The sequence below is a fragment of the Nycticebus coucang genome, chromosome 18 (genome assembly GCF_027406575.1).
Source record: "Nycticebus coucang isolate mNycCou1 chromosome 18, mNycCou1.pri, whole genome shotgun sequence".
In the NCBI taxonomy this organism is placed as follows: domain Eukaryota; kingdom Metazoa; phylum Chordata; class Mammalia; order Primates; family Lorisidae; genus Nycticebus; species Nycticebus coucang.
The window spans coordinates 54628554-54646571 of NC_069797.1; the positions used below are offsets into that span (position 1 = coordinate 54628554).

The 18018-nt window shown below is 48.3% G+C and overlaps 2 protein-coding genes, 1 non-coding gene and 1 pseudogene across 4 annotated transcripts in view; 2 read left to right on the forward strand and 2 right to left on the reverse strand.

Moving 5' to 3' along the window:
* Window positions 1-1084: 1084 nt before the first annotated feature.
* Window positions 1085-1708, forward strand: LOC128571110 (uncharacterized; annotated as a pseudogene).
* Window positions 1709-3296: 1588 nt separating this feature from the next.
* On the reverse strand, window positions 3297-3370 carry TRNAN-GUU (transfer RNA asparagine (anticodon GUU)). The gene has a single exon. It is a non-coding gene; the product is annotated as a tRNA-Asn (tRNA).
* Window positions 3371-4222: 852 nt separating this feature from the next.
* Window positions 4223-11823, forward strand: PSMB3 (proteasome 20S subunit beta 3). Of its 2 annotated transcripts, none has more exons than XM_053569407.1 (6): window positions 4223-4336; window positions 4657-4841; window positions 6370-6477; window positions 8366-8543; window positions 10687-10781; window positions 11719-11823. In XM_053569407.1, exons 1-6 carry the CDS (start codon window positions 4334-4336, stop codon window positions 11765-11767), a joined length of 618 nt encoding a protein of 205 aa, XP_053425382.1. In that variant the 5' UTR covers window positions 4223-4333; the 3' UTR covers window positions 11768-11823. The 2 variants fall into 2 exon arrangements, with proteins under 2 accessions (XP_053425382.1, XP_053425383.1); XM_053569408.1 differs by lacking the exon at window positions 11719-11823 and adding an exon at window positions 11207-11702.
* A 1593-nt stretch (window positions 11824-13416) lies between these two features.
* The window catches only part of PIP4K2B (phosphatidylinositol-5-phosphate 4-kinase type 2 beta), a 32006-nt gene continuing 27404 nt past the window's right edge, over window positions 13417-18018 (reverse strand). Inside the window, exon 10 of the mRNA XM_053569412.1 lies at window positions 13417-17535. Coding sequence (XP_053425387.1) covers window positions 17455-17535 — 81 coding nt within the window. The 3' untranslated portion in view covers window positions 13417-17454. The remainder of the gene's footprint in view (window positions 17536-18018) is intronic.

Below are 18018 nucleotides of genomic sequence, written 5' to 3' on the forward strand. Positions count from 1 at the left end.
ATTCCTTCAGGGTGCTTGCGGAGAGGGAAAGAGGGGGAGAGGCTAGCGCGGCTTCTCCCTGCCATCGGGTGCCGGACCCCCTAAACCCGGACAAGTCCCCTCCCCTCCCAGCCTCCCTGACCCTGGAAGATGAATCCAGTTTTCTGCTACCCTTCGTAATTAGAGACCTCCCCTCAAAATATGTGCGCCACCACCCCACTGACCTGAGATCCCCACCCCTCGCTGGGGCTCCCGGAAAATGGTGAAAGGAGGACTGGACCTAAATGTAGCTCGCAGTCCTCCACACCCCGGTCTAGACCAAAGGGCACAGAGCTCCAGCGAGAGACGCGACGCTTCCAGCCACGCGTTGGGTGATTTTCATTCACTCCAAGTGACACTCCCTTAAAATTAATAGCTGCATCAGCAAGAGAAACAGTATCCTTCCTACTCCCTTGACCGGATAGTTGGCTCTAAAACGCCGCGCAGCTGGATTCAGCCTGCGAGAGAGCGCCTCAGAGGGAGCAAACAGCGAGAGGGCAGTGGAGGGTGGAAGCTGAGGCCAGGGTTGCGGGGACGCATGGCGGGGTGGGGGGTGTCTCAGTTTGCTGTGCTGGAGCCTGGCGCTCCCGGCGTGCTCCGGCAAATAAGAATGGAACGTAACCCGGGACCGGGAGACCGGCTGAAGATGCGAACTCAACTCCGGGTCTGGGATTCGTTAACTGAAGGCGAGAGGCCAAGATGGACTAGAGAGCGAGGCGGTGAGGCTCGAAAATGGGCCCGCGCTTTTTTTTTGAGCCTTGAATGTTTCCCGCATTTTTCGCTCCAGCTCTGTGCTCGGCGCGGTTAGTGCGCCTACCTCGCAGCCGAGGCGGGAGGAGTCGGCAAGCGCAAAAGCGGCTGGAGCCCGCGGACCCCGACTGTCGCTCCCGGCTCCACGCGGAGCTGGGGCTCAGGTCCTCACTGGTTCCGGCCGGAGGGAAAGGAGCCAGAGGCAGGCTTGGAAAAGCCGGGAGGAGTGGTGAGGCCGGCGCCGGAGAAGCGAATCGATAACGCGTTACGATGACGATCGTGGGCCTCATTAGGACGATCGATTCGCTTATACGTTATGCACGATTTATTAGGGATAGTCACCGTGCCTGTCCCTCCAAAGAGCTCGATTATCCCGCCAGAGCGCCATTAAGCGCACTAACGGTGGGTGGCTCGAGTTAGGAAACGAATCTGCCAAGCTTCGGAGCGCCTGTCTCTTCCTTCCCTCCTTGTTGGCAGCCAAGGCAGCCAAGGCAGCCCCGAAGCTGGGGGCCCCGAACTGAATACTTTTGCCCACTGACCGGGCGACCAGTAGACCTGCGGGCACCGGCCGCCAAGTGACCCCAGCTTCATTCTTCAGTCTGCACTGGCTGAATGGGCGCAGGGAGGAAAAGGAAGGGCAGGAGAGATTTCCGCTCAGAGGGAGTGGTCCGAGAACCAGCGGGAGAAGGACCAAGGGAGGATCCGGTCACCTGCTCCACCGTTTCTGCACGGGAGACGGCGAATTCACCGGCCTCTGTGGAAAAGAGGTTCCTGGAGTGGACACGCCCACTGTCCCCAGAGCCAGTTTGTCGCCAGCAACCTAGTCTTTGCCAGGGAAGACTCATGCATCCACTCGCTCTCCCGGGACGGAAGCGCGGCAGGGACTCCTGGTTTGCCACCCCTTTCGGTCTTCAAGACCCGGAGCAAGAGAAACTTTTAGGGGCTTCGCGGAGATGTCGGTCCCTTTCATGATCCACACGACTGGTTCCTCTGAGTCCCGACTGAGGCCGATTAATCCTGGCAGAATGTGACTGGCAGGCCCCCCTCCCCAGGGGGGCCACTGTGCTAAGCGGATCCATTCACTCATCTCTCAGTTATTAAGCACCATTCATGAACTAGAAGGAGCATGCTGGAGACCTTACTACCTTCTAAAACTCTAATCTCTTCCCTCTTGGATGACCAGTCTCCATATCCCTGGCCTTTCTGGTTTATCAGAACCTTCTGACCCAACTCTTCCCACGTCTGATGTTCTCTGGTTTTCCAGTCTTTATCAACCGACATAAAAGCATCTGTCATGTGCCAAGATCAAATATTGCCCTAGGCACTAGAGACAGAAAGCAGATGAGCGGGGCTTTTTGCGCTGGGCGCTCATGGGCCAATGGGGGTAAACCCGAAGGACACACAACCTATCCAGTTAGCTTCCACGCGTCTGGTGTGAGCTCCAGCTAAGGGTGGATGAGCACTGGGAAGGGTCTCCAGAAGAGGCTTCTTTTGAGACAAATATTGAGAGACCAAGTGTCAAAGAGAACTGCTTAAGAGCACTTTGCCAATTCTTAACAAAGGTTGAGGCTCCCATTCTGCTCCCTGGAACACGTCTCTGCCAACATTAGAAGCCTCTTGATTTTGTGTTTCTATCTCACAAGGTCCTCTAGCTGACAAGTACTTATCAGAAGGGTCACTGTGTCCATCACAGACTAAAGGCTGTCAGAGGGCAGGAACGTGAGAAATGTAGGTAATTACTTCCAGCACATACTCTGCGCTATTGTGAGGACAACAGCCCTTTTGAAATGACTACTCTGGTAGGAGAGGGTGGCTCTTGTAGTTGTTTCATGAATGTCTTTATCTCTGTGTCCTTTACACCTGTTCTCTGCAGAAAACAATGTCCTTTGTCAGTTTTATGCTTATTTCCCCATCCTCCTGCCCATTTCTCCATAATTTCTAGGAAAGAAGAATTGTTCTTTTCTTTTCTGATGCTTCTCATGTTAAATTCTTCTCTTTTTCCTCTCTCTATTTTCTTGGGGGTCTTCCCTCTCTCGCTCCGCCTATTCCTCCGTGAAGTCCCCTCTTTCTCGCTATATTGCGGGTACAGTCTTCCTTTCTCACCTTTGTTTCTCTTCGTCCTTCATTTGGTCTTTGCCTTTCTTCTCACTACTCTATTCCCCTCCAAATATTATTTCGAGATTGTAACATCGACCGAGGCATACAACGTGAAACTATCTAGCCTCCCACTGAAAATTCATTCTTAATCCTGCGAAAAATGTATCCTGAAACGTGTTGCACAGTGAGACAAAAAACCTGTCTTTGGGTTTCCTGCAATCCAGCTTGGAGGCGGGGCGAGGAGGGGGTGGAAGGAAGTGCTGGAGAAATTATCCCATCATTGAATGAACAACAACGAATTTTCAACCTCAATGACTTTCTATTTGCTATAGAAAAAGTATTGCCGCTACTATTTCAATTTAAAACTTTGGCTTTTGAGCCGTTGTGAGCAAAAGCCTTTAGTTTCCAATTCCCAGAAAAAAACAAAACAGCGTCCCTGGGTGGGCTCGAACCACCAACCTTTCGGTTAACAGCCGAACGCGCTAACCGATTGCGCCACAGAGACCGCGGCGACTGCAGGGTGGCAGTGAGCCGAGTCAATAGGAGCGAGCCTGGCTCGCACAGAAACTGCTGCAGAAGTCTCGATATCAGATGAAAAAAAAAAAAAATCGAACTCGGGGGAGAAAAGGAAAAGGTTCCGATCTCCAGAAAGGAGCGGCAGAATTGGGAGAGAACGACGCGAGATGTGCACGCTTTTCTTTCATTCTCACTGCGAGGGGTCGGCATGAGCTATCTTCAGGTTCTACCTTAAATCTAAGGGCCCAGAACATCTCTTTTTAGGGTGACCTGAGACTTGGGGATACGTGAAGTTGATCTACAGGAGTTCCCAAGACACAAACCACTATCAAAACTCTCCATTACCCCCTGCAAGCCGCAGAATACCCTTAACGCCCGCCCGCGTCTCCCCCGTCCTGCATCATTAAATTTGCACTTAATGGGCGCCTCCTATATACTAGACACTGTTCTGGGCCAGTGATAATCCAGAATCTAGCAATGTGCCTGGTACACAATAGATGCAAAGATTTCTAGAGCGAATAAATAAGCTAGCATGAGTACTACGCCAAATTCATATACCACGTTGATAAGTACCATGGCGTCCCTCCAGCTGGGGCCACAACCCGCCCCCCCCACAACCCAGTTTCACAAGCCCAAGTGCGAGCAGGTCCCGCCCCCGGTCACAGCTGTCCAGCGTCCTGGTCCGCCGAGATCCCAGAATGCACCTTGACGCTAGGCTCTTCTTCACTCGCCGTGACTTTTCACTTTCCGCTTTCCCCGCCTCCGTTTTGGTTTCTCAACCGAACTATGCTTTAACCGGTGACTGATAGGAATGTACAACCAATAGAAAACCAGTGTCCAGAAAGAGTTGGCCTATCAGCCAATGGGGAGAAAGCAGCGAGAGCGGTTGCGCAGAGAAGACTGAAACCGATTTACTGGAGTTGCACATTGAGGGTCCTAGTACATCGCAAATATGGTGAGATGGGGAGCAAGGAGAAGAGTCTTTGGATAGGGATTGGGGAGGGGGTCAGGGGAAGTTTGGGGGCTGAGTGGGCGTAGGTGGTCGATGAAAGGAAGTGGCTTTGGTTAGAATGGGAGTGGACAGTGGTGAGGACCAAGCAGGTGAGTGCGGCTCCTCGCTGCCGCACAGTGCACATCTGAGTTGGAGTTTCGGAGGTGCAGGCACTTCCAGGATGGAGAACGGGGCCTACAGGAGTCTCCGGATCAGGGAGCTGGGTCGGGAGTTGTGGCATGTTTGACCCCTCGCTCTGAGCCCCTCCGCTTTGTCTGCCCCAGTCTATTATGTCCTATAATGGAGGGGCCGTCATGGCCATGAAGGGGAAGAACTGTGTGGCCATCGCTGCAGACAGGCGCTTCGGGATCCAAGCCCAGATGGTGACCACGGACTTCCAGAAGATCTTTCCCATGGGAGACCGTTTGTACATCGGTCTGGCCGGCCTCGCCACTGATGTCCAGACAGTGTAAGTTTCATGGGTCCCCGCCCACATCCAAGCCTCTTATTGGACCATCTTTGCCTGACTTGCTGAGCGGCTTGGTTGTCAGTCACCTACCAAACACCACCAGTGAGTCCAGAAGTTTGCCAGATCCCATAGCTATACAGACATGTATCCTAACCAACTTTTACTAGCATTTACTCTGTGGAAAGCATCGTACTTTCGTGGACTCATTTAATCCTCGTTTAGATATCACCATGTTGCTGTCCTCTTTTGCAGATGAGGAAACTGCCGGGTCTCAGAGAGTGTCTTGTGCAAGATGCAAGTTAATGAGCCAGGATCCCAACGCAGGTCTAAGGCCAGAGTGGGTGCACAGTCCCTAAAGAATTTCAGGTCTAGTTGGGAGAAGAAGACAGGCATACAGAAAGATAACCAACCCTTGACGGGTTAGTGCATATTAACTGTCATAGTAGTTATCTAGTTGACAGTGGTTATGTGATTTGAGAGAAAAGAGTCTATGGGATGAGATAGGTAGCTATTATGATGGTCCTGCTGTGAGGGTTGTGGTCCTTATGGAGCAGTAGTGGTGGGAAAGGAAAGGAAGACATTTCTGAAAGTTGTTGCTGACCAGTAACTACTTAGATAAGATGGGGCCAAAGAAAGAACCATCAACTGAGGTGAAGACCAGTGTCTTTATTACGAGGTACTAATATCTAGACTGGTACCTGACATGTAGGCAGTCCAGATAAGTTTCAAAGATGATTGCTGTTTTGAGCATGTTGACTGAATTATAGGCATTAAAAGGAATAGTTTGGAAGCAAAGATGATGACTTTGATTTTGACATCAATTTTCAGTGGACAAGGCAAGCCAAATAGAAACATCTTGCAAGCTGGGGTTTTGAAATTACATCTCAGGGTTGGAGAGGCATTGGTGATGTGTTAAATCTGTGAGAGCAGATTCTGGAAAGACAAAAGTTTGTAAAGAGGGAGAAAATAAGCTGCAGTTTGAGAGCTGAACCTTATATTTAGCAGTCAGGGAAGAAGAGAAGCCAGAGATATTGGTCTGCTCTATGCAGCGCCCTATCCTGGGGCTCTGAGATGGCACTGGGCCTTTTTTTCTGAGGCACCTTCCAGTCCATTAGCACAGCAGCTACTGCTTGTTAATGCACATAAGACTTTGCAACTTGGGCCGTGCCTGTGGCTCAGTGGGTGGGGCACCGGCCCGTATACCGAGGGTGGTGGGTTTGATCCCAGCCCCGGCCAAACTGCAACCAAAAAAAAAAAATAGCTGGGCATTGTGGTGGGCGCCTATAGTCCCAGCTACTCGGGAGGCTGAGGCAAGAAAATTGCCTAAGCCCAGGAGTTGGAGGTTGCTGTGAGCTGTGACACCATGGCACTCTACCAAGGGCGATAAAAAGAAAAAAAAAAAGACTTTGCACCTTTCTCTTGGCAAGGACTGAGTTTATAATCTCCTTATATTCCACCTGAATTCCAGAGGGTGAGCACTAGGAGACATTCAGCAATGACTTACTAACTTGCTTTTCTCCTACCACAGTGCCCAGCGCCTCAAGTTCCGGCTGAACCTGTATGAGTTAAAGGAAGGTCGGCAGATCAAACCTTATACCCTCATGAGTATGGTGGCCAACCTTTTGTATGAGAAACGGTGAGTGGACGTATAGCCTGGGAATAAGGAAATACATAAATCTTTGAATATAGTATGGAGGAGGTACCAAGGAAGGACATTCTCTTTACTTATTATTTATTTACTCTATTGAGACAGAGTCTCCCTTTGTCACCTTGTCACCCTTGGTAGAGAGCCATAGTGCCATGGCATCATAGCTCACAGCAACCTCAAACTCTTGGGCTCAAGCAATTCTCTTGCCTGAGCTTCCCTAGTAGCTGGGACTACAGGTGCCTGCCACAATGCTGGGCTATTTTTGTTTCTGTTTGTTTGTTTAGCAGGCCTGGGCAGGGTTCTAACCCACCAGCCCCAAAGCATGTGGCCAAAACCCTAACCACTAAGCTACAGGTACCTGACCCTCTACTTATTGAAAATATTAGCCGTTAGTTATTGAGTATTTTATACAGATGCTTCCTCACCTTATAACCCATTGTAAGTTGAAAATAGACATTTATAGACATGATGGGATACAAAACCACAAAACACAATATCTGAAAATGGTTGCAACAAAGAACACTAGAGCATCAGTTGTTTGCCCTTGTAATCACATAGCTGATTGGGAGCTATGGGTCTCTGCTGGTACCCAGTATCATGAGAAAGAATTATACCGCATATTGCTAGTCTAGGAAAAGATCAAAATTCAAAATAGTTTCTATTACATGTTTGTCACTTTCACACCATCATAAAGTTGAAAAGTTGTAAGTCACATTGTTAAGTCAGGGGCCATCTCTATACAAAGACCAGGCCAGGTGTGATGGCTCATGCCTGTAATCTTAGCATTCTGGGAGGCTGAGGCAGGATTGCCTGAGCTCAGGAGTTTGAGACCATCCTAAGCAAGATCAATACCCTATCTCTAAAAAATAGCAGGGCATTGTGGCAGGCACCAGTAGTCCGAGCTACTCAGGAGGCCTAGACAAGAGAATTGCCTGAGCCCAAGAATTTGAGGTTGCTGTGAGCTCTGACGTTACAGCACTCTACCCAGGGCAACAAAGTAAGACTCTGTCTCAAAAAAAAAAAAAAAATCCTTAAGACCATTGCTAGAATTTCTGATGAGACTGAGAGTAACCCAGCACCCTGAGTATCCCTCTTTGCCTTGACTGCTAGGAAGCACAGAACAGAACTTTGTGTTCAGTCCAACTGTTTTGTCTTTTGTTTTAATGGTTTCGTTTTGTATTTCTGATTTTGCTATAAACTGCTTCAAACTTTTTTCCTAAAGGAGTAGAAGTATAAGTGTACAAATACAGGATCGAATGGTGATAGGAATTTGGATTAGGAGAGGGAAGATTAGAAGAAAACAGAATTCCCTAAGACAGGAAAGGTAGTGAGGGGTAGGAATGAGAAGGCTATGAATGTGTCAGAGGAAAGAAGATGAAAAAGTCTTGGAAAAAAAAAGGAAAAAGAAAAAGTCTTGGAAGCTGGGCACCCATAGTTGAGTGATTAGGGCGCCAGCCACATATACCAAGGCAGGCGGGTTTGAACCTGACCCAGGCCTGCTAAATGACAACTGCAACAACAACAACAACAAAAATAGCCGGGCCTTGTGATGGGCATCTGTCCTAGCTACTTGGGAGGCTGAGGCAAGAGAATCACTTAAGCCCAACAGTTACAGGTTGCTGTGAGGTGTGACGCCATGGCACTCTACCGAGGGCAACATAGTGAGACTGTCTCAAAAAAGAAAAAGTCTTGCAGCATTGTTTGATGCTAGGAGAGGGGAAAAGTGTTAAACAGAGCTGGCCACACGGAAAGATGATCTTTCAAAACAGGTCCTCCATTTTCCCCTCTGGCTCTGGGCCAAGACTTTGAATAGGCCTGAAAATGAAATTGAGTGCTCATGAGTTCTGGTTTCTCTTTCTGGTGCTGGCCCTCACAGGTTTGGTCCCTACTACACTGAGCCAGTCATTGCTGGGTTGGACCCGAAGACCTTTAAGCCCTTCATTTGCTCTCTAGACCTCATTGGCTGCCCCATGGTGACTGATGACTTTGTGGTCAGTGGCACCTGCGCTGAACAAATGTATGGGATGTGTGAGTCCCTCTGGGAGCCTAACATGGTGAGTTGGTGGCATGGAGCAGGGCTGGGTTCTCGGGGGAAAAAAACATGTTTATGTGAAATGAAACAGGGAGAATGGTATAGGGCGGAGAGAAAGCCAAAGCTCCTGCTTCGTGGGAAGATCTCCTAAAACTCTGCCTGCCTGGGCAGACTGGCATTAAAGGAGAGAGCACCTTCTGTTAGGAAACCCTAGTCAGATATTTGCTACAACAATAATTATTCCTTATATTAGGTTTATAGGGTTCTCATACCCTCTCATTGAACAGGCCTTTAACAAGGTGTAGTGCTAGAGGCAGCCATACAGAATGGGGTTAGAAGCCATATTTTCTATTGGAAACCTGGATCCACCTGCCACTTAGTTAATGTTCTTGGGTAAGTCACTTTACCTCTCTCTGCCTCCCTTCTCTCTGCTGTAAAATGGGGATAATAATAGAACCTACCTTAGAAGTGATATTGAGGAAAACATGAAAAGGGATCTGACATTGAGGTTTGGCTATTATTATTGCTGCCAACTCTGCCAGATTTTGAGGAAATCAGAAACACTCTGCCTTTGGGGACTTTACTGTGGTCTAATAAAACAAGATAGATACCCAAATATCTGTTAAAATGCCATTTGTTGGGAAAAGGAGGAGAGGAAAGGTCTGATAGCTGAAAGAACAGCCTGTGCAAAGGTACAGGATGGGGGGCAGCACCTGTGGCTCAAGGAGTAGGGCACTGGCCCCATATACCTGGGTGGGAGGTTCAAGCCCAGCCCCAGCCAAAAACTGCAAAAAAAAAAAAGAAAAAGGTACAGGGTGGGCCAGACATGTTCAGTGACTGGAGAGAGCTGGGAGTGGATGGAGTGTGGGTAAAATGTGGGGTGAAATGATGCTGGAGATTAAGATTGGGGTAAGACTTCCAGAGGGCCTGGAATGCCATGTGGAGGAGTTTGAACTCTCCCTGACAGTAAGGAAGCTGAGGAATCAGAGGCCTACAGGTGGATGTGATAGGCTGTTATTACCTGTAGGAGGCGCTGAGGCCCTGAGCAAAGATAGTGGCTGTGGGGAGAGGGGAGGGCAGCCAGAGTCAAGAGGACTTGGTCATTTAAAACAGAAGTGGAGGAGGTGGAGATACAAGGGATGGCTGAGTTTTTTAGGGAGGCTAACCAACACACAGAAAATGCAGGGGGGCAGCGCCCGTAGCTCAGTGGGTAGGGCCCTGGCCACATAAACTGAGGCTGACAGGTTTGAACCTGGCCCAGGCCAGCTAAACAGCAATGACAACTGCAACAACAAAAAAATAGCCAGGCATTCTGGCAGGCGCAAGAGAATCGCTTAAGCCTAAGAGTTTGAGGTTCCTGTGAGCTGTGACACCACAGCACTCTACTGAGAACAAGAGTGAGACTATCTCAAAAAAAAAAAAAAAGAATGAAGGGGAGAAATGGGTTTGTGGTATGCACAAATTGATTGAGTTTTGAGGTTCCTGTTAGACATCTAGGAGGAAAACCCATTAGGCAGCAGATAAAGCACACTGGAGTCAAATAGGGTTTGTCTCCCTGTTTTACAGAAGAGAAATTGAAGCTCAAGAAAGTTCATATTTGCCCCAGGTCACATCACTGGTTAGTGGAAGAATTTCAGGGCTTGAAGTCTCTTTCACTTCTAAGAAAGGAGCGTGGGGTGGGGTCCCCACTTTCCAGAGACCCACCCTTTAATTCAGTTAAGGCAGGGACCAGATGTGGGAACCTCAAGCCTATAAAAGAGTTAAGGGATACAAGTACTATGTACCCATAATATTTAAAAATTAAAAAGAAAAAAAGAGTTGACTTGGTGCCTGTGGCTCAATGATTAGAGCACTGGCCACATACACCAGGACTGGCCAGTTTGAACCCAGCCCAGGCCTACTAAATAACAATGACAAGTACAACACAAAAACAATAGGCGGGGGTTGTGGCAGGTGCCTGTAGTCCCAGCTACTTGGGAGGCTGAGACAAGAGAATTGCTTAAGCCCAAGAGTTGGAGGTTGCTGTGAGCTGCGATGCCACAGCACTCTACCCAAGGCGGCATAGTGAGACTCTTATCTCAAAAAAAAAAAAAAGAAAAACAGTTAAGAGACCAGACCAAGTTAGGGCCCAAGGCCTAACTGAAAGGATTCTACTCTGTTGGCAGGATCCAGAACACCTGTTTGAAACAATCTCCCAAGCCATGCTGAATGCCGTGGACCGGGATGCAGTGTCAGGCATGGGAGTCATTGTCCACATCATGTGAGTATGAACTTGGAGAAGTCCAGAAGCTTTGGAGACACTTGTCTCTCTACTCCCTTATCCCCAAGCACACACCCTGTCTTCCCAGCCCCCTGATCAGGGAAGAAATAAGAAAGGTGCTTTTGTCAAGTACAAGTTTAGCAGGTCATACTTCCATAAAGGTGGCACTGGGGGCCTTCCCAGATTCCCCTGACCTCTGTCAGGTGAGGCTCCATGACCCTGACTCTTCTCCCCTTGCTCACAATAGACATTTCTTCTTTAATGGTGTCCCCAAAGTCTCGTGAATCTGTGTAGAAGCAGTTCCCCATCTCCTTCCCCAACTCCTACCAGCCTGGAACCTAGAACCGTGTGAACTGAGTTTTGGGGACCATTTTCCAAGCCCCAGCCAGCTCCCTAAGTGACATCTCCCCATTCCCTTTATTTAGGGCTGTCACTAGGAACCTATAGTAATTGGATAGAATAGAAAAGTGTCCTCCCAGCTACTTTCATACATTCCAGAGTAAGCATTTGGGTCCTTATGGGATAGCCTCCTTAATTACCGGGAAAAAACACAGAATTTTACCCCACAAGGTTCTCTTCTATTCATTGTGGTGAAGCCCACCACACTTTCTCTTTGTTCTTGTTATTTGTTCTCTGGGCCTGGGGAACTCCTTCCCTTCTCTGGAGGCATTCACAGCCCAGCCTCGAATCATTTTCTGGAAAAGCTTCCCTGGGGTGGTTTCATTTCTGGAAAGTCTCTGTTCTTCCTTCCTCATGGCAAATGGAGAAGACAAGTTAACATGGCTGTGCTGGAGGACAATTGGACTCTGAGTTAGCAGGGCAAATGTCTGTTCTGCTTCTCTGCCTGGGGCCCAGGGGTTGGAGCTGAGGGCTGGAGAGGGAGGAGCAGTCAGTCTAGATGGTACAGAGGTTTTCTTGTCATTTTTTCCCTTTGCAGTGAGAAGGACAAAATCACCACCAGGACACTGAAGGCCCGAATGGACTAACCCTGTTCCCAGAGCCCACCTTTTTTTTTTTTTTGAAATAAAATAGGCTTTCATTCCTGCTTGTCTTTGATGCTTTCCCACTGATCTCTGCCCCAGCTGGGCAGTTACAAACAGCTACTCAGTTACAAACGGGCCGCACATACACCAGTGTGAGTAATCTGTGAGTCACTGGTGCATCCCTGCTGTATGCTAGGCCCGACACAAAGTGCTTCTAGAATTTAATCATCATGATGATTTAAAGTAATTGAGATTATTTTTGTTTAGAGATGAAGGAGAGTTAAATAACTTATCCAAGTCCATGTTAGCAAGGATATAAACCCATTTCTGTTGACTTTAAAGCCTAAAACCCATTTCACTAAACTCTACTGGAAAACCCTTAAATCTTCTTTGATTCAGGTAGAAATTTGGCTTAGTACCCACAAGTAGGTTGAGGTAAGATGAGGTTTTTTTAACTTGGCCTGCACATTAGTCATCTGTGGAGCTTCTAAAACACCAATACCATGAACTTATTCCTCAAGATTCTGACTTTTTAGGGGGGCTTAGGCACCTTTTTTTTTTGAAGACAGAGTCGCACTTTGTTGCCCTCGTAGAGTGCTGTAATGGCACAGCTCACAGCAATCTCCAGCTCTTGGGCTTAGGCGATTCTCTTGCCTCAGCCTACCGAGTAGCTGGGACTACAGGTGCCCACCACAACACCCGGCTATTTTTTGTTGCAGTTAGGCTGGGGCTGGGTTCAAACCTGCCACCTTCGGTATATGGGGCCGGTGCCCTACTCACTGAGCCACAGGTGCTGCCCGGCACCTGTCTTTTTTTTGAAATTCCCCAAGTGATTGCGGGCGGCGCATGTGGCTCAAGGAGTAGGGCGCTGATCCCATATGCCGGAGGTGGTGGGTTCAAACCCAGCCCTGGCCAAAAACCACCAAAAAAAAAAAAAAAAAAACTGCAAAGACCCAAGTGATTGCAACCTGCAGGACAGATATAATAAGCAAGTGGATTGTTTATATAGCAGAGTGGTTCCCAAATGTTACCTCCAACAGAATCACTTGGAAGATTCAGTAGATCTGGATTAGGCCCTGAGAATTTGCATTTCTGACTCCCAGATGCTACTGGTAACTGCTCATTCAGGAGCCACACTTTGACAACCACTAGATTTTTTTTTTTTTTTTTTTTTTGGTTTTTGGCCGGGGCTGGGTTTGAACCCGCCACCTCCGGCATATGGGACCGGCGCCCTACCCCTTGAGCCACAGGCGCCACCCGACAACCACTAGATTTTAAGTGTCCAGATGGACAAGATGAGGTACACAGAAGTGCCAAGTTCAAAGTCAGCTACATAGCTAATTAGAGGAGAGTTGGGCCTTTAAGTTGGGTGTTGGCTCCTAGCCAGTGTTGGTTCTATACCACTGGAGGAGTGAAGGAGAGGGTGGCTTGTCCATCCCTCCATGTGGACAGTAGTAACAGCTAACAGGCAGACCCCAGTGCTGTGTTTTTAACCACTGCTTATGAATTGCATCTGAAACGGGATATCATTGACCACATTTTTTTATCTAAACTCAAGCCGCCCAAAATGCCTCTAAAACTAGGACCAAAACCTTTTAATTCTGGGGGTTGGAAGTGAGGAAGCCATTTCCAAAGGACTCACATAACAGATATACACAAAGCTTTTTGAGTTTTATTTTCCTCAGGTTGGAGATTCATCTTAACATGCATGCATTTTAAAACAGTAACAGAGTCTCAAACTGTTTAGAGCAGACATTAGACAAGCACAAGGGGTTGAAAATTCCTATTTAAAAAATGTAAATTGAAATGGGAAATTGAGAAGTCACACACATATGATGGGATGGTTTGTCCTGCTTTTCCAAAAGTTGAATCTAAACATCATTCACATTTTTTTATTACAATGATGTGACCTGATGCCGGGGTGTGCTGAGCAGCACTGGGCCTTCCCCTAAAGATTTTTGGCTCCCACTTCCTTACAAAATGGCTCTGGGCAAGGACAAGGGACTCCTGTGGGTGTATTCTCCCTATTCTCTTTCCTGGGATCTCAGCACAACCTGTTGAAGGACAGCTGAGTCTCCTTTTTCCTTTGGGGGCACTATAAATGGCACATCTCAGAGGAGGGCTAGGACCATGTTACTGCCCCCTGTGTAGATGGCTGGTAGATTCGGGGGCAGTTGTCTGAATGTGTTTTCCGTATGAGGAAGCCCCTGCCCACATTACTACCAGAAAGAGGTGAGGTCTCTAGACTTGGGGGAACCACAGGTTTAAGGCCAGAGCTCTGAAGGTTGTTTAAACATACTGTCCCTTCTGACCCCCAACACTTGAGTATTTCAAATGCTGGAGACTGCTGAAGTTTTTTCTTTCTCCCATCCTGAATTGGTAAAAAGACAACCGGGGGGTAGGACTGGCTACTGAGAAAAGTCCTGGGTCTTTGGTCCACCTCCCAAGGCCCTGGCAGACCATAGAGGGGAAAGTCACCAGGGCAGAAATCTAGTCTCACACCCTGAGCACTACCAGATCCATTCAAGCCTAAAGCATAGGCAAGAGAAAAAAGTGAAGTAAGAAGAGAGGAGGAAGAGCTGCCTGTGGTGGGAACTTAGAGAGTGCCACTAAGAACAGGCACTGGGGCAACTCATGACACCTGCCACAGACCAGTGACCCCTGAGCTAGATAAGGAAAGATGGAGCACTGCTTCAGCCTGTGTGCCTAGAACCGCTGCTTCCTGGCGTGCCCTGTAACGCCCAAGCTGCAGGGCACAGGGAAGGAGCTTGTGCTGGGGGACACAGACCTAGTGGTTAATTAACAGGAACAGGGCCACAGGCCATCTAGTGGTCTTCTTAGTGGAGTTTTTAGGACACTCCTCACTTGGGGCAGAGACTCTAGTTTCTTAGCTGTGGACCTTTGGAAGGAGAGAGGCAGGAACTGGAGAAGGTGAGACTGGATGCTGCCCCATACGTGGGGGAATGAGGGAATAGGGAGGAATCCTGTTCTTATGCTCATCCTGGCCTCACCCAATCAGCAATGTCCTCCTTCTCATACTCTTTTTCTTCTTGGGAGATCAAAAATTGTTCTGGGATGCCCTAAGAATGGTGAGCTTTCCTGCATGGCCCCAAGGAGTGAGGCTGAGGGTGGTCACTTCCCCTCAGATACCTTCTATTGCCCAGAAGGGAATGGTGGGGTTCAGGGAGAAAAGCATTAGGGCAGATGATTGTTCGGGTATCAGTTCACTTCCTCTACATTCAGACTGCAGACCAAATAGAGCATCTTTATCATGAAACAAGAGAAAGAAAACTTGTATAAACCAAGATAAATAGCTTTCAAACATTTGAATGCCAAAAGAATTCGAGAGCCAAAGGTTTTGAAGATAGCATAGAAAATGACATTTAAAAAAAAATCTACAATCCACCAAGCCACAGCTCAAAATGTTTTGATCCAATCAACAATACTGTCATAAGACAAAAAGCATTTGAAACAGAATGCTACCTCTTAAATGTAAACAATATACAAAAAAAAAAAAAAAACCAAGTCACACATACATACATACATACACACACGCAATGTTAAAACAAGTTAGATACCTGGTAGGGTAGTCTTTAACTGTTAAGATTGTGTTACACGTTTCATACACATTATGGCAACATGATCAGCAGACCAAATGCAGAAAAGCCGGTGGGCATCCAAGGCTGTGGAGGCTGCAGGAAGATAGCCTTCCACGCTTGGGAGATGCTGGACCTGACTAAGAGCAGATCCAAATTTTCATTCTTGATTATGAGGTGGGGAAATCAAGTCCAGACATTATTCCTTATATATTCCCTTTCCTAAGTCAAATTTGTTTCCATGAGCCACTAGATTCCAAGTTCCCCAAGTCACTTAGTGGTCTTCCCACAGTTGTTCAGAGCTACCTGTGACCCCTTGCTGGGGCAAGGGCAGTGGTTTGAGTCCCATCTGCCCCTACCAGAAGGGCTCCCACCCCATCCAGCAGCCTCAGTGATATCCTCAGTGTGCCATCTCCATTCCTTCCTAACCTATGTACTGTGAGTAGGGCACAGACATAGTGCTGGTTCCTACTCCAGAAGCTGAGCTTGGCCAGGTTTGGAGAGAGCCACAGGAAACCAATCTATCCATTCAAAATGGTTCCACAAAACATCTTCACATCCTTGGGGTTATCTACAAGTCTCACCATATCTCATCCCAAATCCCAGGTTCCTGGTGAGTGGCTGAGAAGATGTAGTAATGTACCTCCCCCCCCAATGCAGAGCAACAGGACCACTTTCTCTCCTAGCCAGACCAGACTCTGACAGCATCAAAACGACACATGTAGCTCAGTTCTGAGGGCCTGGGTAGCAGGCTCTGAAGGTGAGTGGAAAACCTGAAGGAAGTTGCCAGGTGCCACTCCTTCCAAGGATACCTGTGGACTGCAGATGTGCTAACAGTCTAGATGGGGGCAATTAAGAAAAGTCCTGTGGAGTGAGTAAACCCCACATCAAGCCTCCAAATTGGATTTCTTAGGTCACATTCTCAAGTGACTCAGAAGCAACCTCAGGCTTGGATGCCACACTCCAAATTAGGGGATGCCTTGCTGGCTGTAACTGTCCAGGTGACAGACTGCAGGCACAGGGAGGCAGATTACCCACACGGGAGTCCTGGGGCTTGAAGAGGTATCTCTGCAAAGAGCACCCCAGGTGCTTGGAGCTAAAAGCTCAGCCAGAGTGAGGGTGCCTGGGAGGAGGTCAGAAGGAAGCAAATGGATGGAGGGCGTAAGACCTCATTTGAAACTCATCAGTTTCTGGCGTTTTCCCAAAGGGAGACAGCCATTTAAGCATGAGGATCCTAGTAAATCCAAAGGTACTTTCTAGTTCCTCTTGACCCAGTGGGAGGCAGGCTTTACAGAGAGGACATCTGAACTCCAGGGGCTGTGAACCTGGGGCTTGGGTGATGATCACGGGGTTCTCTGAGAACCAGATGTCCGAGAACCCAGCAGCTCCCCCCCTCACCATCCCATGAGGATGAACTCACTCCCCTCTGAGATGCTTGGTGATGATCTGGAGTACTTCTTTGGGAGGACAGGATGGAGGAATAATTTCAACGTGGATCCGAGGTTGAAAAGTGGAGGAAGTTGTGCACAATACTCCATAAAATTAAAAAGTTAATCCAGAGAAGATCAAATGCAGCAGGGCTGAGGCGTCTGATCTCTCCAATCTGTCATCAGAGCACCTTGCTCTGAGAGGACCCGTGTGCTGGGTCTACCGGGTACCTCTTATGGAAGGGAAATGAGGGCTGGGCAGGGGTGGGTAGGGTGGATAGGGTGAAGACATACGTTATTTTAAATAACAAACCTGGAGCAATGAAATTTCAGAAAGAAAGCCCAAATAAACCCACAAAATCATATCTACCCAAAGGTATCTTAAAAAGGTTACAAGGTACCAAAAGGGGAATCCCTTTTTAACAGGGGTCAAATGTGGTGAAAAAAAAATAAAGGGTAAGCAGAAGGTGAGGGTACATCCTGTGAGCCATCCCCCTCCTCCCCAGTTAGTCTCTTTCAGTGTCACAGGGTGTAGTATGATTGCTAAAGCTCTCTCCCAACCCCCCTATCTGCACCCCACCCTCCCATAGCCCCAGTGCACCCTCTCCCTCTCCCGATCCCTGGCCCCATATCCAGCTCTGTGGGTCTGGCTGAAGGTAGAAGATAACTACGTCAGAATGTTGGACATAAACTCGTTGAAGCGTTTGGAGTACTGCTCGGGGTTCACAGTTGAGATCTCGGCCCCTGCCTGTAATACACAAAAGCCAATTCAGGTCAAGTTCCTTGGCCTTAATCAGGAGGCTGCACCTGGGAGGAGCCTGGGTCTTCAGGAGCCTCTTGTTCAGCATCAGAGCTGAATCAGCTGGACAGACTGAGCAGACCACCTTAGGAAGTGGTTCACATGTCTCAAATTGTCCCGGCCCCAATCTGATTTATAGCCCCAGGCCTAACTGAGGTAGAGGAAAGGCAGTGGGGAGGTAATAGAGAGGCCCTGTGTGGAAAACAGTGGCTTCAAGTCCATGGGGAAACAGGCCTGTGGGAAGCAGTGTGGGCATGTAAACAAAGCTATTACTGGCCATTCAACAAGATGCACAACATGCCCAGTAGTCCCAGGGGAAAGAAACTGGCAGGCTCAGGGCCCTAAGGGCCAGAGAACTGAGGGAAAAACAAGTTGGGCATATTACTTGGCCTGGCAGGGAGAGGGCGGGGTGCAGATGGCAGGGAACACAAG